This window comes from Siniperca chuatsi, linkage group LG21 (genome assembly GCF_020085105.1).
Source record: "Siniperca chuatsi isolate FFG_IHB_CAS linkage group LG21, ASM2008510v1, whole genome shotgun sequence".
Classification (NCBI taxonomy): Eukaryota; Metazoa; Chordata; class Actinopteri; order Centrarchiformes; family Sinipercidae; genus Siniperca; species Siniperca chuatsi.
Window position 1 is genome coordinate 20,640,929 of NC_058062.1, and position 22,774 is coordinate 20,663,702.

The 22,774-nt window shown below is 40.8% G+C and overlaps 2 protein-coding genes across 3 annotated transcripts; one reads left to right on the forward strand and one right to left on the reverse strand.

Annotated features, from left to right (window-relative positions):
- Positions 1 to 2,410: 2,410 nt before the first annotated feature.
- On the forward strand, positions 2,411 to 17,751 carry si:dkey-283b1.7 (von Willebrand factor C domain-containing protein 2-like). 2 transcript variants are annotated; one of them, XM_044182088.1, is made up of 3 exons: positions 2,411 to 5,476; positions 8,684 to 8,804; positions 13,422 to 17,751. In XM_044182088.1, exons 1-3 carry the CDS (start codon positions 4,943 to 4,945, stop codon positions 13,652 to 13,654), a joined length of 888 nt encoding a protein of 295 aa, XP_044038023.1. In that variant the 5' UTR covers positions 2,411 to 4,942; the 3' UTR covers positions 13,655 to 17,751. The 2 variants fall into 2 exon arrangements, with proteins under 2 accessions (XP_044038023.1, XP_044038022.1); XM_044182087.1 differs by having other exon boundaries at positions 2,426 to 5,476; positions 8,684 to 8,813.
- A 582-nt stretch (positions 17,752 to 18,333) lies between these two features.
- rpl23 (ribosomal protein L23) lies at positions 18,334 to 22,541 on the reverse strand. Its single transcript, XM_044182110.1, has 5 exons — positions 22,466 to 22,541; positions 21,182 to 21,265; positions 20,181 to 20,309; positions 19,322 to 19,435; positions 18,334 to 18,464 (listed from the first exon to the last, which is right to left on the reverse strand). Exons 1-5 carry the CDS (start codon positions 22,476 to 22,478, stop codon positions 18,382 to 18,384), a joined length of 423 nt encoding a protein of 140 aa, XP_044038045.1. The 5' UTR covers positions 22,479 to 22,541; the 3' UTR covers positions 18,334 to 18,381.
- Positions 22,542 to 22,774: the final 233 nt, after the last annotated feature.

Here is a 22,774-nt window from a genome sequence, read left to right on the forward strand (position 1 = left end):
GAACCATCCCTTAGTTATGCTGCTATTGGCCTAGACTGCCGGAAGACTTCCCATGATGAACCCCTTCCTCTCTCCTTCTCTCCCTCTCCATCTGTATGCATTTTTATCCCATTACTGCATGTTACTAACAACGACATCTTCTCTCTCCCGTAGTTCTGTGCTTTCTCGTTTCTCTCCTCTCTCCTTCTGTCACTTTCAGCAGGTATTTCTGCCTCCGGAGCTGCAGAGATTGGATCTGTGGTTGTGGGCCACTTGCTACTGTCATTATTTTTCCTATAGCTGTCATTCCTATCATTATTATTATTATTAATTTATTAATATTACCATTACAATTAATCCCCCACCCCGCTCTCCCAAAACCTCTCTCTCTCTCTCTCTCTCTCTCAAAACCCAACACGGCAGCGGCGGATGGCCGCCCACCATTGAGTCTGGTTCTGTCCAAGGTTTCTGCCTCTTAAAAGGAAGTTTTTCCTTGCCACTGTCGCCAAATGCTTGCTCATGGTGGGAATTGTTGGGTCTCTGTAAATATGATTATAAAGAGTACAGTCTAGACCTGCTCTATAGGAAAAGTGCAATGAGATAACTTATGTTATGAATTGGCGCTATATAAATACAATTGAATTGAATTGAACTTGGCAACAGTGGCAAGGAAAAACTTCCTTTTAACAGGCAGAAACCACGGGCAGAACAAGACTCAATGGTGGGCGGCCATCTACAGCTGCCGTGTTAGGTTTTGATAGAGAAAAACTACGGGAGAGAGAAGATGTCGAGTTAGTAACATGCAGTAATGGGATAAAAATACAGATGGAGGAGAGAGGAAAGAGGTGCATCATGGGAAGTCTCCTGGCAATCTAGGCCTACATCATGGAGTAGAATACTTTGGTAGCGTATTGTGTAAAACAAAATTTTGCTCAGTTTATCAGCTTATCTTTATCTTGTTATACCACGAAACCATCATATCTCGTTAAAGCAAACGTGTTAACACAAGAAACTTCCATATGGTGTTAAAATGAGAAAAGGGTCCATCATTACATGATTGCTCTGTAGCCCAGAGCAATCCTGTAACATGACTGATAAACATGTAACACGATGATCTAGACGTGTGTCAGGGTGTCTTTATGTATTATGGCTGAGGGTTGCTTTCATTTGTGTGCCTTTATGTAATCATTGTGTGTGTAATTGGTATCAGTGATTGTCAATGACCAGGCTACGACTATTTCTTTATCAAAATGTTCACAAATATGGGCGAGTCAGCATGAAGGTATTGAAAAAAACATTTGTATTGTGTCTTTTAGACACTAATTTATTGATGGTCCCTAAGTCAACCCTCAGCAGTTAAGCGCGAGGGCAGGGAGGTGAGCTAACCGTCCTGCTACTGCCAACACGGGGTGAAACTGAGTAAGAAGACGCCGCTGGATCTTGTGTGAATGTCTGTCGAATAACCAACTTAAATAAACTTACCCTCAGTGTTTCAATGTATGTAGCAAACTGAATAACCTATAATGTTCAGTGCTGAGAACCACGTATCCACCACCATGTCTGCCCGGACAAGAGAGCATTCAGGGCCTTCAGGGCTTTCTGACAAAAAGGCTTTCTCCCTTTCTATTTTCCTAAAGCTAACCAAGTAGTTTTGGTGCCTAAAGCTAACCAAGTGGTAAGGCTTTCTGGAAGACAACCTTGAGGGCAAACTTCTCCCAAATACGACCAGAGGCCGAACATTGCTTTAGTTGTTCCATTTTCTACACATTTCGTTTTAGTTTTTAAGCTGGACAAAAACATAGTAACCCTCTAAAAGTTGTCTGTAGATGTGAATCAGCAGCATTTGAAAAAGTGGAGTCAAGTCATCAGTTTCTTTCATTTGCCACCAAAGCTTGTGACAAACCATAAATCTACTATCTAGAGGTTGGGATGCAGTTAAGGAACTAAAGCCTCTGGCCACCAGGGGGCCCCCCAAACATGAAGCACAGGAAATGCATCACACCACATTCGTAATACCACTTTTATTCACACTAGTCACTTGTGTACGGAGCCCCCTCATTTTTTAGGACTACTTTTGCATTCCCTCGCAATATGTTTTGCGTTACCTCGCAATGCTTTTCCTCTTCCATTCCATCTGAGCCGTATGTCTATTTGGAATGCAAGGCAGTGTGGAGATTCTCAAGTTAATGCATTTAGTATTGTTTATGGACACCTCACCTTATATGATGTCCACTGCAAAGAAGTTATCAGATAGAACATTATCAAACTCCTGGGAAGGAGCTGTATGTATAAGGAACATCAATTATGACTCCACACTTATAGCAAAAGGCCTTCTACCAAAACCTGTTTCAGCATTGAAGGTTACTTTCATTTGTTTTGTGCAAAGAACAGAGAACCCTGTGCAAAAACGCAAAAAGCTTTCTTGTGTTGGTCTACATTGCTGATGTATCTCTGCTAGTGGCTCGATGCCGTCTGCTCTTTCTGTGACAGAACCACAGACTGTGGGTTTGCCGCATTTCAATCACCTTTTCCTCAGTGAACCATGATATACCTGTTAGGGTACCTGGGGCAAAAATATGTTGCTGGGACCCTATACTGACCCCCCACACGTCCCACTTTGTGTAGTGTGTTTGTACGCTGTTGCAAGTTCCCATTAAGCACAGAGCACGCAGCTGACTGGCAGCTTCATTATGCAGCCAGAGACTCTGAAACCAACTAAAACTCCTGCGCTGGAATAATCTTCCCTGGCCCCATTTCTTTCTGTGTGTTAAAATTAGTTTGAGTTAATTTTGGGGCCCCTGGGTGTCTGGCACCGTAAGGCACCGTTTCCTGCTTTGCCCAGTTGGCTTTCATAATAATACAATTGTGTATGCTTGAGGTAGGAGACTACACAAAACATAAAAAAAATAATAATAATCTAAAACAAGGAATTTTGTTGACACTGGTTTTATCTCCTTATTGTTTCCCCATTGTTTATGGTTCAGACCGCACTGATGTGTGTGTAGAAAATATAATAATTGCAAAAGTAAAGTAATGCATCGTTCGTTTTCAAACAATTAATATGGTTTTGAGCTGTTAAAGAGGATTAGGGTTAATCACATTTTCCTGACATTAGCCAATCTGGTAACACTTTATAATAAGGGTACACAAGTAATGTATAGCTAATACATGACTCATGATGATTTAATAAATTAATGCAGGATGTATCCTGTTGCTCACCATTAATAAATGATCAAGTCACTATGAGTTATAGTTAATGGATCATCAGTTAATGAATGTTTGACTCAGACGTTCATTTAAAACCACCCAAACACCTGGAATCCAGTTACATTGAAAGGGCATTTCAGAACTATGCATCTGATCAGCCTCTCTGAGAGCTGCTACCCGTTCTCACAGAAATATGAAGCAAACAACAGAAACACATCTCTATGATGATAAGTCACAGTCAGATTCCTGAGAAAAACAATTGCCAGTTTTTCTCCCTCACTTCCTTACAATGTAAACTGTTGACGTACGCTTAAACGCGTCTGTCCATTTTCCCCTGATTTGTCAGCCGGCACCTGCTGGATGTTTTTTTCCCTTCTCTTACAGTATGTGCTACACTCCACTTCTTTCAACAACAGCAGAAATATCAGAATTGAAAAACAACTCGTGTTCCACCCGCTGGCCTGTAGAGAAGAGGTACTGTTCTGCTTTCAGAGAGGCTGATCAGATGCACGAGTCTGAAATGTCCTTTTCTAAGGACTCCACCTAATTTGGTGGCATATAATCAATGACTGAAGTGACCGTGAGTTAACAATCATGAATTGATAGGCCTTCTTCACGCAAGACCTTTTGACAAGAAAAGCTCACGTGTAAATAATAAAGTTAATGATGGCTGAATTCCATTTAGCTGCTTCAGTTTCAGGGTCCTGGTATTGTTCACTGTCCCACTTGAATAAAACAAAGCCATTGTTCATATTATCAGTCACACCTGTGCTTTCCCTATTATGACAAGTCAAAATGTCTGCTGTCAGAAAAGTCTATTAAGTGTTAATTAATCACATAATCTCACAGTGACTTGATCATTTGTTTATGGTGAGCAACAGGAATTCATGATACATCCTACATTAACCCATCTTAACTTATGCAATATCCATTATTTAATGCTTTGCACCCGTATTATAAAGTGTATAAAGTAGTTTGGTTTATTGCAAATGTTTGTAGTGCAGTTTAATTTACCCTTACCTCACCTATTGCTATACTGTTTGGGCTGCCACTTATTCCACCAACCTTACTAAGATGCTTTCTTTCCAAAAAGGATCAGTCAGACTTACTACATTTGGCAGTCAGATCGAAGATTCTTTCTATTTCTCATGTAAACCCTGATTTGGTGCCTCTATCATTTAATACATTTTCTTCAGACAAAATTCATCCACACATTTACCAGAGGTGTAAATGAATTGCTTTCTGTCAATTCTCTATCACTTACAAGGAAGCTCAGCTGTGGATTAAGTGCCATTATACTGCAACACAATCGTCCTCTCTGCCAAAGTACATGTACATTTAGGCTTAGAGTTTATTCGGTGAGCCACAAGACTTTCTCCCTTATACCTATCTATTAGCAACTGACACAGGCCTACATAATTTACTGGTTCTTCTGTTTAGTTCTATTTCTGTCTCATTTCTATGTTCTTTTATATGTAGTGCTAATTGTGTTTGTTTGTCTTTATTGATAAACTGTTCTCTTTTTTTTGGTGATGTCTTTATAAGCCCTTCTCTCTCACCAGCAGAATCATTTTTTCCTCCTTTACTCCATTATGATATGTCTGTGTCTTGTTGCTTGTGCAAATAAATAAACCCCTTTTCCTGACAGTAGCTTGTTTTCTGTTAATACAGTTATTGAAGTCATACCTATAGGCGTGGCTCAAATCTAGACTAATTGAAGAGGCTGTGGCTGACACCTGGCTGACGGTGAGTGGAGATGGGTAAACCCCGGGGCTGCATTTCAGTGACACTCCGGACTGACGCGCATGTTTCGGCGTCACCGGCGCCTCTGACGGTGGGAGGAGAAGCTCACCGGAGCGCAGCAGACACACACACACAGATGGTTTCGGTCACCATGAGCCACAGGCACCGCGCGCTCAGCTGCCTCTCCGTCGCGCTCGCGCTGCTGCTGCCGCCGCCTCGCGGTACTGGGCGCGTCGCGGAGCTCGCGGTGGCGGCGGAGTATTCCTCCAAAACCGACTTGGACTACGAGTTCGGGGACTACCGGGGGAAGTGGTGCATCGACGACCACGGTTTTGTTTACGGCATCGGAGAGGTTTATTACCCGAGCTCCACGGCGTGTCCGTGCACGTGCACCGTGGACGGTCCCGTGTGCGTCCGACCCAAGTGTCCCCGCATCCACCCCCGGTGCACGCGGATCAGATATAAGGCATGCTGTCCGGTGTGCGAGGCTATGGCCAGGGTCTGTGTCTACGGGGGCAAAACGTACCGGCTCCTAGAGGAGTTCAGGGTGAGAAAGATCCAAACTTCTACACCCCTCCCTCCCCCGTCCCATTCACAAGTTCACACAGCTCCACATATATTTAATGAGGCAGCTGCTCAGTCATCGTGCGTTATTTGACATTTCTACACAACATCTATCTATAATAAAGTATGAGCATTTTAGTGCATTGGGAGTTTACATGTACAGGTGCTATGCAGTGAGCTCATGTGACGCACTGTAGCCTACTTACTGGTATCTCTTTGTGCTTATTTTGTCTGCATGACATAATATTATTGACATGAACACTTAAATGTGTCTGGTACCCAATAGTGACCACATTCTATTCGATATTCTATCATATTAATATAAGATGTTGATTTAGGCTATGGAAAATAGAATGTTTGCATATTGTCATTGCTGGATTAGCCCAGTGGCTTCACCCTTTCTCACTCTGTGCATTGTGTATTGTCAATATGAAAACTTGGGCTGTGTTATTATGATTGATAGCTTGTGCTACGTACACCCTGTATGTAAGATGTTTGCCTCTGTACAAGTCTAACTCATGCAACATCTCAGGTCAGCAGCTGTTGTGCACCATAGACTGCAACTAAGATAAGATAAGTTAGATAAGTTAGATAAGAGAAAGTGGGGGAAGGTACAGTGGATATGATAATCCTATGGTGACATACAGAGGTGATGACAAAGAGTGGGAGGAAGTGTATGCACATGTGTTGGCAGGCCGGAGCCGACACCCTGTTGATATGGGTGGTTTGATCAGTGCATGGGGGTGACTCGCATATCCTCACTGACCAGCCGCTCTGATCACACCTGAGAATGGAATGAAGGTCAAGAGGAATGGGGGAAGTGTGAACGTAGGCATTTACATAGTATTGTGCACCAGGAGGAGCTCAGGCCATATAACCAACTACTTTTGTACTGCTGCTTCAGACATAGCGGGGAGATCGCCTGGAGAGGTCTCTGTGCTGTGTCTCCAGATATATCTGTATTTGTCTGTATTGTTAGATTGTTTGTGATATTTGTGAGGATATAAATACTAGTTAAAGACATTTGTGTGGATCCCTTCTCATCAACCAACTCGGAGAGAGGTTAGCATACCTCGACAGTATGTACCCTGTTACTTTAAAGTCCCCAGCAGGTACAGTTGCACACAGCAGACTACACATGCAGCTTCATTATTTTGCCTATAAACCAAACATGAGATTATTTATTGATGATATATTGTGAAATGGTTTATGATACATTCACTCATGCTTTGTTTTGTAAGGGTGGGGTCCCAGGTTAGTTGTCCTCTTAGTCTGGTTAATCCAGCCTTGATGTTGTATTAATAAAACGTACTACAGTTATTTCTCAAATTTTTGCATTTTTATTGTGAATTACAGAACAATTTTACCACTTCAGGCCTCCAAAAACTATTGAAATGAAACAATCAAAGAAGGAAACAACATTTTTTTTGGTTGAACTGCTCACAACTTGTAGACATAGCTTTGGCTCAGAAAGTAGAGTATCAATTCCTCCAGTCCACTGCCACACCCTGTTGTTGTTTTTTTTTAAAGCATGACCACGACCGTTTCTAACCTTAACCATGTGTTTATTATTGTAAACATTACAGGGAAGGTCCCCTAACCTTAACGTACTTATTTTAACCCAAACCATGACATTTCCCTAAACCTAACCAAGTTGTTTTTGTGCCTAAACCCAACCAAACCTTAACCATAGCGTTGTCACATCATAAAATATTTTTATTTTTCCTGCTGATGGGGGCGTCAGATCAGAAAACGCTTCTATGTATTGTTCTAGAGGGGATAATCAAACAATGTATTTTGTTGTTTAATTTGGAGGACTTGTTTGCTTTATTGGTTAAAGAAAGGCAAATTCTACAATGCTTTGTGTGGTAGAAAGGAGTGCAGTCCATTTACATATGGACCTGCAACCTGTGTCACAGGAGTTGAGACTCGACTAGGGTTACAACTAGGCTAATGGTTATTTGCATTATCAATTAATCTGCGGATTATTTTCTTTGTTAATCATTAAAAATACCCATCACAATTTTCTAAAGCTGGAACTAGATAATGTTTGCCATTTTTGCTTTACTAAACAAAATAAAAGATTTATCGATTATGAAAATAGTCAACTAATCTCAACTAATCGATTAATCGACTAATGATTCAGCTCTAGAGTGTAGAATGCCAAAGCTTTCACAAAGCTGTCACAAGCCAAAAGCTTTGCCAAAAAGAGGTTGGGAAACACTGACTAAAATCCCTGTCCTACACCTACTCCTACAGAAAGCTTAAAGCTACACTAGTCAAAATTTTTATATTAATAATGAAACAAATTACTATGCGTAATGTGAAAGGAGTCGCTTGTAGTGACGAACCCATATAATTACTGCCTGCTAACCGCCCACAGACAAAGTTAGAAACTAGCTGGTGAACATAGTGGAACATTTAACCGCTAAAAAGACAGATATTCTCTTCAGGTTAGAGACCAAAAACAGAGCTAAAATAGAGTGAATACTGGACTTACATTTATCAGGTGACACAAACACGACTCCAAATTAATGATAATGCTACTCCGTATCTGTTGGATATGTAAATAGGCAATTGTTTTTTCATTCTTCCTGTGTAGCCAGTGGATATCCGGATAATGGATATCCGGGCCAAGACTTCCTCTTCCGTGCACTGGTCATTGTTTACAGTTCAATTAGCAATCTTGGAACCCGTCAGCTATTCTCTGATGCCGATTTGAATGCAGATGCATTTTAAAAACCTAATAAAAAGCTAATCTTTAGGGTTCTAATGTTGATAAAAAAGCTAAATCATTGTCAGATGATAGCCGATGGGTTCCGTGATTGCATTTCGGCCAATGCGCTTCGCCTCTATTGCCCTCCACACAGACTGTTTACCTGCATACAACCAAAGCCTGCTCAAACGTGATTGGTCAATACTACTCAGACTACAAACGGAAACCAGAATGCTTCGGATACCAAAATCTTGTCCCTTGCCTAGAGATTCTGCACTCATATGCAGATATCTGTTTATAGAGATTACATCCTCTGTAACACACCAGTGAGACAGTGCCTACCAGTGATCTCTGCCATGGTCTCATTTGTTTACTGTAATTACCCCAAATCTTCACAATTAATGAGACAGCACTGATTGTTCAAATGGCCACATAAGCTCGAAGTCAATAAAATTCAAATTGTCTGTGTTCCAGTTGTCGAGGTGTGAGCGATGTCGCTGCGAGGCCAACAGAGAGGTGTACTGCAGCATTTCGGATTGTCCCGCCCCTCACTGTGTCAACCCCACCTACGAACCCAACCACTGCTGCCCCATCTGTAAGGCTGGTAAGACTCAGTCAGTGCTGGGTTTCCACCCAAGTGCTTTCTCTTTGTCAGGTCAACACTTTGGTCCATGACAGAGTTTCTCTAAAACTAATTTCAGGATGTCTCTTTAATTTGCCATGATTATTCATGGTCCACAGAGGATAACTAATGTGTTTGGTCCCCCATTGATATTTACTCTTGCACCACTCTCAAGCCAAGGTTTCCACCTGCAGAGTAAGTAAGTAGTAAGTTTATTTGTATAGCACCTTTCAAGAGCAGATGTCACAAAGTGCTTCACAATAAAAGACAAAAAAGAGACAGAGCAACAGACATGAAATGCAGACATCAAGCTAAAAACACAAGGCAAAACAAAAATGAACAAAAACGAATTAAACAAAAGCAAGTCAAAACAATTGGGTCTTGAGGTGCTTTTTAAGGGTGTCCCATAGTGTGCACAGACCATAAGTCCGACGGGGGAGAGTTCCAAAGTTTAGGAGCTACAACCTCAAAAGCAGTGTCCTTTTGTCTTGAGCTTGGAGCGAGGAACAACCAACAAACCCTGATCAGAGGACCTCAGATTCCTACAGGCAGTAGGCAATTTGAGGGGCGGCGAGGGGGGGTGCCAGCCCCCTTGTTAGAAAAACGACCAAAATAACCTGCTCAAAAGATGCTCTGTGCTTTGTCTTGTAGCTTCACATTACGGCTTTTAATAATCGCCACGGTCTCAGAACACGACATACTGGTTTTGAACTTGTGGGAACATGAAAGAGTCTGTCCATTCTACTTTTCCATGTGCTATAAAACTACTTTTCCATGTTAAATTATTTCTCTGACTCGTCTCTACTCTAAATGGACTGTACTTATATAGCGCCTTTCTAGTCTTTTTCCGACTACTCAAAGTGCTTCAACTATATATCACATTCACCCCATTCATACACTGATGGCAGCTCATCAGTTGAAAGAAAGAAACGCATCACACACTCACACCGAAGGCACAGCCCTCAGGAGCAACCTGGGGTTCTTGCCCAAGGACACTTCGGCATGTGGCATGTGGGATCGAACCGCCAATTTTCCGATTGGTGGACGACCCGCTCTACCACTAAGCCACAGTTGCCCCTAACTCTCTAATACTCTATGTGTGCCTCACTCACTGACTCAACTCGCAATGGTTATACACAGATTTGAATGCCATGTGAAAAGATTTACAGCACATGCAATTGGTCTGTGAATTTCCTGGGCCACTAAACCAGTGCCGTAAAGGCTAGAAAAGCTGTACCGGTCAAAACAGAAACGCTCCATCAAAATGTAATGATTCTCAATAATTTATCAATATTATCTACAGCAGAGAGAAAAAGAAGGTGTGGCAGCAGCATGACAGAGGCCAGGTCAGAAAGTAACAGAGCGTGGAGCAAAAGTCCCCTTAAATGCTCACAAACAAATTTTTTTTGTTGCTGTTCTCACTTGTTATTGTGCCACAAATTGAGTGTTTATTTGAAAATATAGTGTAATAATTCTACATTATTTCAGAGTTTAGTGAATGCCCCTAAAAATCAGTTCATGGGGCAAAAAATAGGCTACCTTCTGGGAAAAAAAGGCACAAGGAAGCCCTCCTCTTTCACCCGATTAACAAATCGCCTAGGGCTGCAGTAGGTTCCTGACCATGCAAGGCTCTAAATGTGATCACAAGAATCTTGAACTGAATTCTGAACTCGATGGGAAGCCAGTGTAAAGAAATCAGGATTGGTGTTACATAAGACCTTTTGGAGGTCAGAAGCTTAGCAGCAGCATTTTGTAAGCGGTCCAGGGATGTCAGGTGAAAAGGGAATTGGAGTAGTCAAGATGGGAGGAAATAAACGTGTGAATAATCATCTCCATCTCAGCTAGGGACACAATGGGCCTGAGTTTAGCAATGTTCCTCAGCTGGTAGAAACAGGAGCGAACCAAACAATTTAAATGCTGCTCAAGACTCAAAGCCTGGCCCATAGAAATGCCTGGATTATGGAGGGTAGGTTTAACAGAAGAGGATAAAGGGCCAAGACTTTCCATCACCTTTGGGATGCCAGCTGGGGCAGAAATTAGAACTTCTGTTTTGTCAGTATTTAACTTTAGAAAATTATCTGCCATCCAATATTTTATAGAGTTGAGGCAGTTCAGTAGAACAGACAGTTTTGCAATATTTTGAGGCTTAAACAAAATGTATAATTGAATATCGTCTGCATAACAATGGTAGTAGATACCTTTAAAATAACTTATCTGCCCGAGAGGAAGCATGTACAATGCAAACAGCATCTGGCCCAGGACAGAACCTTGGGGAACACCACAAAACAGAGATTCTGTTGATTCCGTTGATGAGGTGTAATTATGAACAGTAATTGTACTGTACAGTAATTGTACAGTAATTGATCCAGAGATACCCACCCACTGCCTGAGCCTCTCAACCAAATCTTGATTGAGAGGCTATCAAAGAAGCACTAAGATCTAATAGTACCATTACAGAACATTCTCCTGTATCACTGTGCATTAACAGATCATGATTGATACAAGATTAGATACAAGATTATAAAAGTATGTAGCTCTGGCATCCTTAACCATATTATTTAAAGTTATTTTAAAATCTGATAGTGAGCTTTTATATGGGTGGATTTCCACAAACACAATCAGCCTAAAAAAGACATAAAATAAAGGCATTACAAACTTTATATATGTCATGCAATTTGCCAGCCAGCATAAAACCCTTTATCTCAACTTCACTACTTCAGTTACTGCTCTCTACGTTTGTAAGTGGGCCTAGGCAAACAACTTTGGTTTATGAATTATGGGCTCCAACTTGCAGTCATATTTTACCTTCCATACATAGTGAATGACCAGGGTGAAATCTAATAGTCTGAATCAAGGGTTTCCCACTCACAACCTCTTAACTGGCAACAGTTTCATTCATGTGGACAAGTCATCTACTATTATTATCCCTGCTGCTATTCCTGTTTGACACACACACACACACACACACACACACACACACACACTTAAACACATGCCCCCTGCATGTGTTAGACATTATTAGAAAGCAGTCATTGTAACTGTGTGTGTTGACCCTGCTCTCAGAAGCAGCACCGGTTACATCACCTCACCCTGCAGCTTACAAAGCCATCCCTGTTATGTCATACATGCTTTCACTGCCACTGGCATTAAAGCCCCTTTCTAACATTGGTGGGATTTGTGTGTGTGTGGGTGTGTGTCAGACAGGAATAGCAGCAGGGATAATAATAAGTATTGTGTGTTGCTTTTTTGTAGAATAAAATGGAAAGCCAAAGCAGCTAAACAATCAAAAGCATTATTTAATTGATTCATTATGACCACCTAAAAGAAAACCACATGCACATGTGATCTGCTTCACCGTGCTTAGCTGCTTTATGGCAGTTGTAGTTAAGTTGTAGTTTAGATTTTTACTGCTCCTCTGCTGGACAGACAGTGGGACAGATGGTTTGGTTTGTTGCGTCATTGTTTTGCGTTTTTTTTTTTTTTCCCCAACTGCTGCCAAATTCCCTCACGTCAGCTGTGGTTTTTTAACGAACGCGGTTGGATCTGGCATCAGATGAAGTGTACTTCCTGTCCTCCTGCTGACTGGCGTTGGTAATTGTTTTGCAGGTAGCTGCCAAATAAAGGAACCCCATCTGTGAATGAGGGATGCAAATGATATCAAAGGCAGACTGTTTACATTTTTGCTTGCATGGTATGCAGTATGTCCGGCCCAAACAACGCATAACTGCTACACTGAAAATATCACATTATACAGTATAATGCAAGCACATTTTGGAGGGGAAAAGAAATAGCATTTACAGGAAGGACTTTTTCGGGAAGGAGACAAGTTTAATTTGACCTTACGTAAAAGTCAGTATCTGCACTTTGTGCTGCATCAGACCAGCAGTTGTTGGGAGGAAGGAGGGAGACTTTTTTCCCATAACTTGCAGTCGAGCCGTATTTAAAGCTGACTGATTGATTTTTTGGCCACTTGGGTTCAGCAGAAACAAGCTGTTAACACAACCCTGAGAGCGGTGAGACTGAACCAAAACATTAATGTTGCGGGACATAAAACCAAAACAATGAGCTGAAAGATGCTAAAACGCTCTACAGAATCTTAGCTAAATGCTAACATCAGCATGCTAACATGCTCACAATGACAAATGTTAACTTGCTGATGTTTAGCAGGTATATTGTTTAAAATGTTCACCATGAATACATTGAACGGTAGGCTATCAACACGCAACTATGGTACATCTTAATCCAACTGCGTAAAGACGCACACAACTCATTCATTCATTCATTCATTGTATCTTGGTGGGAACGAATTGTATCTTGTGCCCACAAATTAACCAAAAAGGTGGGAATTAATGGTATTAATTGTATCTTGTGTGCATGCAATAGCATTTAGAGTGCTCAATGTAGTAAGACATGGCCTCAATTTTCTTTTTTCTTTCTCCATGGCCACTCTGGGGCTCCGTAGTTTCTCCGTAGGCTATAGGCTTATGTTTTCCCAACAAGACACAAAATACTGATTTTACTACTAAGGCCTAGTAAAAAAAGATTTTGTGTGAGCAACTTATTCCTGTACTGTCTTTCCTGTCGCTCTAGGTCCCAACTGCTTTGCCGGGAACAGGGTGATCCCAGCTGGGGAGCGTGTGAACACGGATGAGCAGACAGTATGCTACTGCACCTACCGAGATGGGACGTGGCACACCCATCCCCAGGCCACCTGCGAGCAGCGCCCCCAGCCCAGTCTGACACCCAGCGCCCGCACCGAGCCCCCCAGGGACGAGGAGAGCAGGGGGAGGCCGTTTATTCCCAGACTGGATGTGATACCATGAAGTGGAGTGTTAAATAAATGTTTCATAGAGGCAAAGCCACAGGTACAAATAAACTCTAACTTTATCTATTAGTATCAGGAGGGCTAAACTGGGCTCCAATATAGCATTACTCAACATGCACATTTACGTTTAACACAGCCAATTAGATTATTTCAGCACAGCTCTGCCTCAAAAAAATGTAGGATAATCTACAGAGTGGTTGGTGCTGAGGATAAAGAGGGAACTGTAGGGAGAAACTGGCAACACCCTTAGAAAAAAGTCAAAGATTCAAAGATTTGAAAACATGACTTGTACATAAAAGGATTAGGGCCACATGTGAAAAATGTATTTGAATTCTCAGAACTCAAATACATTTTTTACATAGGGCCCTAATCCTCTTCTGTACTTTTGGAGACCTGGTAGTTTTCACATTTTAATATGTTCCATTTTTAGAACATTTAGGTTTAGTTTAATTTTTAATACTCTTTTTTTTTCTCATGGCAATACACCCAATATTTGTTTAAAATGTGAAAACTAATTCAGTTGATAAGAGAGAATTTTGATTTGGAAAATTAGAAATTTCACATTTGATTAAATGAATGAGATGAACTAGTGTTGAAATAATTAGTCAATTGTTCGCTAAGCCCCACCCCCATTAGTTACAGTCACTATGCCTGTCAAAGCTTTCCATTTTTGCACAGCACATATGCAGTTTACAGTGATAACGGTGTCAGATTTACCATCAGTATTCTTAGTCATTTTTGATACGATGGGTCCCTGATTTCAGACAGAGGCAGACAAATGCAGCTTCTCATTTCCAACCCCATGGCCATCAATTTCGCCACCATCAAATGAAACTGTCCTAGCAGATTTTATCATCTGTAGCTAGCTAGCTAACCAAACTAGGGTTGCCAATCCGTCCCGTATAATACGGGATCGTCCCGCAATGAAAAATAAAATGCGCTGTCCCGTACTGAATCAATACTGGGCGATTTGTCCCTTATTTTCGTGCACACCCTACTCTAATGGATACACTATGTGTGAGAGAAGAATTTAACCAATAACCCACTTGGTGGACATTAATCTGCCAAAGTCTAGGCTAACCCATCCTTTATGAGAGGTTTTGGACTGAAGTAAAAATTACACTTATTTTATAATACTCTTACTGACTCTTTATTTCCTTTACATTTATGTTGAGAGTAGCAGAGGACTTTGAAATCGATGCATAAAAAGTACAAATTGGTGCATAAAATTCACCAAAATGCAGGAAATGACACTCAAAATCTCATGAGGGAGGACTCCCAGACCCCCCTGCTTGATTTCTGCCCCCTCTGCATGGGGTCGCTGGCAAGATGAAAAATAAGGGATTATTTTTCCACATTGAAGGTGGCAACCCAAAACCAAACTAGCATTAACGTTAGCTCCATGAGTTGGTAAAAACGCTATCCCCAGTTGACTTTTAATGTTTCCAGCTGACTCGTTTTAAAACAAGAAGACAAGGGTCTTAAATATGCACTTGATGGCTACATTCATGATATCATGCCCAAAGACTAAAGGCTAAAAGTTAGCTTCTTCACCAGCTAATGATTCATCAGTATGAAAATGAAAAATGTAAGATCAGACTGTTATTTTATTCTAACATACTGTAACTCTGTTTGGCTGCTTACCTTACGTACTTTGTTTGTATTTGTAAACATTATTTTTCACTTTTACCATTACAAGAGAAAAAGCTTTTCGGATGAGGACTAACGGATGTGTTTGGCAAATGTAATGCTGGGGTTGGAGGAGTAGGCTATAAAGATCAGGACAGAGCTGCTAACGTTAGCCTAAACTCTGATAGCATCTAGGATCAGCTTTCACACTGTGGGGAAATACTGCACAGTGGGTGTGCTATCATGAAGGATTTTTTTTTTTTTTTAACGTAACCTTGTAACCCATGAATTCATGGAGTTAGTTAATAACAGGCTCCTAGGCCTTGGAATTAATTGCTCAGTTTCTACTATACATAATAAGCTAGTTAGCCAGTGTTGCCATATTGGTTTGATGTTTTTCAGCCCAATCATTGCTCAAAATCCAACCCAAATATTATCTATAATAAACAATACAAAGGAATTAATAAACAATAGCAGTATTAACAGTATTGTGGTTCATCACAATTTTTCAATATGACATAAAAATAAAACATTTGCAAAGTGCGCTAGAACGTAGATAGGAGGCTACATCGTACAATGCAACTATATATTTTCCATTTCTGCCCTCTTACTTAAAAATAAAGAAAAAATAAAGAGACAGCTCAAATAACTTTTTGTACCCCAAAGAAAGGGACAGATAATTCTTCTGTTTACAGTATGTGCTGTATATCCTGTCCACCCGCCCAAGCCCATTTTACCGCCCAAGCCCATTTCACGCACAATGCTACCCAAAACCGCCCAATCTGGCAACACTGATGTTAATGATTGCAGCTTTCATTAGAGCAACAAATAGTTTAATCTATTCCTTACACTTTTGCTCTTGTGTTTATGGTTTTAGAGAGAGTAAAAAAAAAAAAACTTTAAGAAAAGACACCACCCTCCAAACTCTTTAAATGCTGAGTAGTGCTCTTTCTAGAGCCTCACACACTGCATTCGGTTGCTAAGCTATGATTGGACAATGATTGGGGGATGAGTTTAGCAAACTGTCAATTAATCGATTATTTGATCGACAGAAAATTGATCAATATCAATTTTGATAATCAATTAACTGTCATTAAAGTCATTTATTAGGCAAAAATGTCAAACATTCACTGGTTCCAGCTTGTACAATGTGAGGATTAGCTGCTTTTGAATTTTGAATGGAATCTCTTTGAGTTTTGGATTGTCACCTTTGGCTCTGAGAATTTGAGATGGTCAATTTTCACTATTGTCAGACATTTTATGGACTTATGCATAATCGATTCAATCAAAACAAAACTGATAGATAATGAAGAGTCATTAGTTGCAGCCCTAAGATGCATGTGAAGCATGAAGAGGAATGAACTGTGAAGATGGATGTGAAGAGTAAGAAACGGGGTGAAGAGGAGCCACTCTGACAGATACAGTAGGTATAGGTACTGAAAGAGCAATGCCTACTGTGGGTGAGGCCACCTTGGTCTGGACAAATATTCACTCTCTGCTGTTATAGAAACTGTATTTATTTCTCAGTTCATCCCTTCCTGCACATGGGCAAATCTACAATCTACCTACCTACCTGACACTCCTTTACCTCATAAAACCTCCCATCATTCCACTGGGGAACGTGGACGGAGTCAGGGAGTGCCAGGATGTGTGAGATGAATGTATTGGTGTATTGGGGGAAACAAGTGTTGGGTGCAGGTGGTATCCTGGTTTCTCTCCATGGACATGCTGGTTTCCATCTGTAAGCAGAGCAAGGCCAGAGATGTCCAAGTAGACCAGACACACACACACACACAGAATGACTGTGTAAGCAGAAACACAGATGATTCACACACTACCTGGAGTAACAGATGGTACATACAAATGTAATGTTAATGAGTACATGCCAGTAAGCATTTATCACCCTCCTGTAGACTGTACATGTTAGTCTCCGTTTGTGACTGTTGACATATTGAATAATGTGGCTTTTTTTTTTTCTTGACCCATTCTCCTGCAGTGAGGTCACAGACTGGGCTTTTCTGTAACTACATTATTTCATGTTCTCCTGACAACACACGTCAAAGTGCTGATTGTCAGAGCTTGTATACCTGAAAATGCTTCGATCTGGAAATTCCCTCTGTTCAAACAGAGACTTTCTGTCCTATCCTTGTGTCTGCTGTTCACGAGTTCCTGTCCTCATCTTCATGCTGGAGACATACCCTGTGTATTGCTGGTTAGGGTAGAGTGCCAGTCAGCTTAAATCAGGTTCAAAGGACAGTATTTAATGGTACTCAGGTTTAGAACACTTATCCCCAGTGGTTTGTCTTACTGTAGGCTGAACGCCTTCCTTAACACCCTCCCTCTTAAATGTGTGCTATGTTGTTGTGCATCACCAACTGTTTAGTTAGTTCAACTTACTGTTTAAGAACTGTACAGGTTAATAATTGTAAGCTAAAGGTTGAAAAATAAAGCTTTTACAGATCGTCATACCTTCCCCCATGTCTTGTTAGTTTGAATACACCCTCTAATGGTAGGTCTGAGCAAGTGCATTAAATAGATGCAACAAAGCAATGTTAAAATAAGGCATTTGGAGCATGGTGTATTTATTCATATATCAAATAGGATAATTGGACCAACTGTAGAAAACTGATTTCATGGCTGGCTAGAAGTAGCGGTCATATTTGAAAGTGACGGTACAATAAAGCATGTTAACTAACAGTCATGGGATTTGTTGGGTCTCTGTAAATATAAAGAGTACTGTCTAGTCCTGCGCTATAGGAAAAGTGTAATGAGATAATTTGTTATGAATTGGCACTATATAAAATTGAATTGACATTGACTGTAGAACACAAGACAAAGGTCCCATACTTAATTTACATTAGATTCCCCCCCTTATGCTTTCAGAAGGTAATTTGTCCAAATATCCATTACTTAATGGTATTGAGCCTCAAATGCTCCCAAAATGGTATCACATCCATACAGATCATTGACAGTATCTTTCAACATTTTAACTACATTTCCTTCAAAATACTTTCCTCTACATAAAAGTGTAAATGAAAACACCAAGACTTGATTACCAACAGTTTTATTGAAAACAAACAGAGGTGCAGGTCCAGCTCAGGCTATGCTGCCAGCGTTGGAGGCAATCCTGGGCCAAAGGTCAGCGCACTCTTTGGCCACTGGGCCTGTGATGGCTGAACCTGCAGACACACAGAAGGCAGGCAGTTTGTTTAGTTCCAACACTGCACGCTTCATTTAAATACAGTGAAATGAGGGACAACTGACTGCTGCATAATGTGAACAGTGTTCATCATAAAATTTTAACATAATACGGAAAGGGAGAAAATGCAAAATGCGGTAAGGTGACTTGACAAACTTCAAGTAGTGTTAACTTCATTACTGAATGCATTAGATGTTTGTTTTGTTTTCAGGGTATAGCCACAAATCTTTTGTAGAACTCTCACAAACAGTAGTCCTTGGTGAGTCAATGCACTAACTAATATTAGGACAATATTTAAAAAGTTAGAGCAATAACACTTATGTCAACTTCCTAGACTTTGGTTGTATTGAGCTGGTTAAAGCTGTCTCAGCACTGATTGAGATTAGTCAGCCACAGTGTCGCTGCCATCTCACCCACAGTGATGAGGTCAATATTCCCTTCTACGACAACTCACCCAGCCACTGAGCAGACAAAGCAAGTGCTTTTGGAAGGGGAAATATCCTCCTATTAACCTACCACCTGCAGCTGATGCAAGAAATACTGATGCCTCTTTGTAAAAGAGCAAAACTTTGGATAAACTTTGAATCTTACTCAGCACACACCTACAAACAAAATGATACTCCCTGAAAAGAACTACATTACTGAAACATCTAAAATACCTCAAGACAAGTCTACCTGGCTGCTCTCAATTCTGAGCTTGAGGTCATTACACACCAATACATGAGCAAAGCTAATACATCAAATCTATTATTCTCTCTGGAAATGACCCTGGGGTCAAGAAACAACTGCACAGTGAGCATGACAGATGAGTTTGGTGTAGCATCCAAACAAACCCACCTTTCATTTCTCCTTTGTTGTTTACTATAACACCCGCGTTGTCTTCAAAGTACAGAAACACGCCATCTTTTCGCCGATACGACTTCCGCTGCCGTATCACCACCGCAGGATGCACTGTGGGCAGAGGGAATGTGGGCAATTCAGGTTAACACAAAGCACACACCTGTGCTAACCAGTATTTGACTTAGGTGGAAAATACAGACATGGTAACTGCAACAGAAAGACTGGCAGTAGAAACAATTTCACTCCAGTTTAATCCACAGATTATACTGTGGCAACATCCAGAAATACTGTATTAACCCAACTACTGTGTTAGTGATTGTGTTGCAGTACGAGTTATTCAGTGTCCTGCCCATAAAGCTGTAAATGAGACAGCCTGAGCTTTCAGTCTTCCTCACACTCAACTCATATGGAGTTAAAAACCAATATAGACACCCTCTAAATTTCAACACTATTCTACACTGGCAACTTGATTATTTCAATTCTCATTTCAGCTGTTATTTTCTCATCACTGCCATAACACCATATGTATGTTTCCAACAGTGGAACTCATCTGTTACATTGTAAATGATGCTTGCTGTAAATACACACCTGGAAAACACTACTGCACATTAGAATTTGTGTAAACTGAACACTTTACTACTCAACACTCTACCGTCCAAGTGTCTGCAGACATTCAAGGAGATTAGCAAAAATGACCTCAGCTTGATGTTTAGTTCTCAAAGCAAATGAACCCAATACCATTGTCCTCCACAAGCACCTAAACACAAACCACCTCAGTGGCTCATATGAGAGTTAATAAGCTGCTTCAACCCTAACGCCACAGTAACTTGCACAGACACCTGTCGTTTGCACTCACCCTTCTTCCGGAGCTCTGGCTTGCCTTTTTTGACTGTGGCCATGACCATGTCACCCACTCCTGCAGCAGGCAGACGGTTGAGACGCCCCTTGATGCCCTTCACAGAGATGATGTACAGGTTCTTGGCACCTGAAGAACGGAGGGAGAACACCAACTTGAGAAAGGGGACAGCATGGGAGAAGGAGATAAACAAGGAGCTGGGACTTTTAGGAACATTCTGGTATTTATGCTTCCGTTTTAGAAATGACAGGCTATAGCGGTTTGTCTCAGCACTGATTGAGATTAGTCAGCCACAGTGTCGCTGCCATCTCACCCACAGTGATGAGGTCAATATTCCCTTCTACGACAACTCACCCAGCCACTGAGCAGACAAAGCAAGTGCTTTTGGAAGGGGGAGAGCACTGAGAAAAAGTCGGCCAAAAATACAAATCTTACAGTAAGCCAGAATGAATCAAAGCCATCAATATAAAGTTATATGTATGCATACAACTGCTTGTTAATTTACCAGCTTGCACTGAGCTTGTCTAACCACCACAATATAGCAGTTTGATCACACTGTTAGTTTTGTACACACACAAACTAACACCTGAATTTAGTTTTATTCTTACGAGCATCCAGGAGCCATGTTTAAGGAATAGTTACAGAATTTGTGACAATACATTCATTTGCTATTTTGCAGATTTAGAAGACACCACTCATGTCTAACAGTAAATATGAAGCAGCCAGCAGCTGGTTAACTTAGCATAAAGACTGGAAACAGGGAGAAAGTGCTAGCTGGCATTTCCTGACCATTTCAGTCTAAAAGATTTTAGATTAAGTGTGTTTAACAATAACAAAAGTCTAGTAGACAAGATTTCCCCACTTATCTGTGCAGGAAGGTTAACATGGGTAAAAGCATTTTCCATGATTACTTTGCTTCAACTTGGGAGTTCATATCACCTGCACAAAACCTAATTTGCATATTTGAGCCATGCCAATACAGTAGGTTCATTGGGGCGCACCTGTGTTGTCAGCGCAGTTGATGACCGCTCCCACTGGGAGACCCAGCGAGATGCGGAACTTGGCTCCAGATGAACCTCCACGTCCTGTAAGGAGACAGGAACACACAATGAAAAGAATCAGTTTCACCTGGACTACCACCAAGACGACAAGCCATTTGTGATAAAAGAAACGGAGATCATCTTGTATTAAATTAAAGTACCATCTCTGCATTTAACATCCGGTTTAAGCGGTTTTACTCCTTACCTTAACACACTAACATTTTAGTTTCTCATATGCAGACAATGAAAATCCTGATTTAGTTGTTGACTGGTTAAACTGATCACTCTTCTTTTAAGCAAGACTGACAGATGATGTTAAGACTTTCAGCTATAAATATTGGAAAAGTTAGTTAAAAACATGCTTGCATTCCTGTAAGAAATAAGACTCTTACTAAAACTGCCATTATAATGCATGCATCTGTCAGCATTGAGGCTTAACATTACACTATCAGTATGAGCTGAGTGAAAAACGATTGTTAAACCTTTTAGAAACTGACCTTAGCATGAGCTGTTTGACAATATACATCATGTCTGTTGCCCATTTCATAAGCCAGGAAAACTAACTTGGTACTTTATAACGCAGGGGGCTAGCATGAGCTGTTTGACAAATACACGTTGCCATTTTTCCAGCAAGTAAAAATCTTTACACTTCTCCCATTCTATGGATATTTTCCAACTGCATGTTAGCGTTATTAGTAAGGTACGTATTGTCAGAGAACTAACGTTACCTTGCACCCCATAATTTCTTCAAAACTCTTCGGCTGTCGCCATTTATTCACAAATGAATTTGCTCTCACAGTGGCGGAAAATTCAAGCTATCCACGATTCACAGTAACCTCTATGTAACGTTACCGGCTAGGTCTAGCTTAGCTAGCTTGGCCCAACTTCACCTTACTGAGATACTCATCAGCACGGGACCTATCGTTAGAGCTTATTGAATGGTACGACATTAAGCCTATCACGATTAAACATGACTTATGTTCACAGCGAGCAGCACATTCAGATATTCGGCCTTTAGCTTTACTTGCTTCATGCCTACATGGCGTTGACAGCGAAACATGGCTTCCGCCAACTAGCCAGCGAAAATGCTATCGTTCAGAAGTTATAAATTGTTTTCATAAATTGAGAACTAATCAAGTATATATGTTGTCTTTCTTGCTCTATCACACATAAACAACATTATAAGCTCTGGCGGGGCGTAAAAAACAGTAGATGAATTTGGATTTGACAAGGTGGGTTTCATACCTCTCTTGGACATAGCTGCAGAAGGGAAAGAGGAAGACGGAGAAAGGAATTGTGGGATATAAAGTTGAACAGAACTTCATCCGGGTCATGGCACGGAGATGTGCTGCATTCGGGGGCTGTCGGAAATATCTTAAACAGGGACTTTTACTGTCTTTTTGCATTGTCCTTATAGATATTACGACATTCATCACTTACAGTCTAATTTTCCCTCCTCCCTTCTTTTCATTACTCGTTATTGAACCCAATAGTACATTAAACAATGTCACATTTAAACAGTAAAAAAGCTGTTAAAATTATCGAAATGTGCTC

Excerpts from the sequence above, each read along its gene's own strand:
- rpl23 (XM_044182110.1), bottom strand. Across the intron at positions 20,310-21,181 it reads CAACTGCGCTGACAACACAG|GTGCCAAGAACCTGTACATC; the intron begins GTGCGCCCCAAT and ends TCCGTTCTTCAG. Across the intron at positions 18,465-19,321 it reads CAACAAAGGAGAAATGAAAG|GTTCAGCCATCACAGGCCCA; the intron begins GTGGGTTTGTTT and ends GTGTGTCTGCAG.
- si:dkey-283b1.7 (XM_044182087.1), top strand. The coding sequence starts at position 4,943 with ATGGGTAAACCCCGGGGCTGCATTTCAGTGACACTCCGGACTGACGCG. Across the intron at positions 5,477-8,683 it reads GGCTCCTAGAGGAGTTCAGG|TTGTCGAGGTGTGAGCGATG; the intron begins GTGAGAAAGATC and ends TCTGTGTTCCAG. Across the intron at positions 8,814-13,421 it reads CTGCCCCATCTGTAAGGCTG|GTCCCAACTGCTTTGCCGGG; the intron begins GTAAGACTCAGT and ends CTGTCGCTCTAG.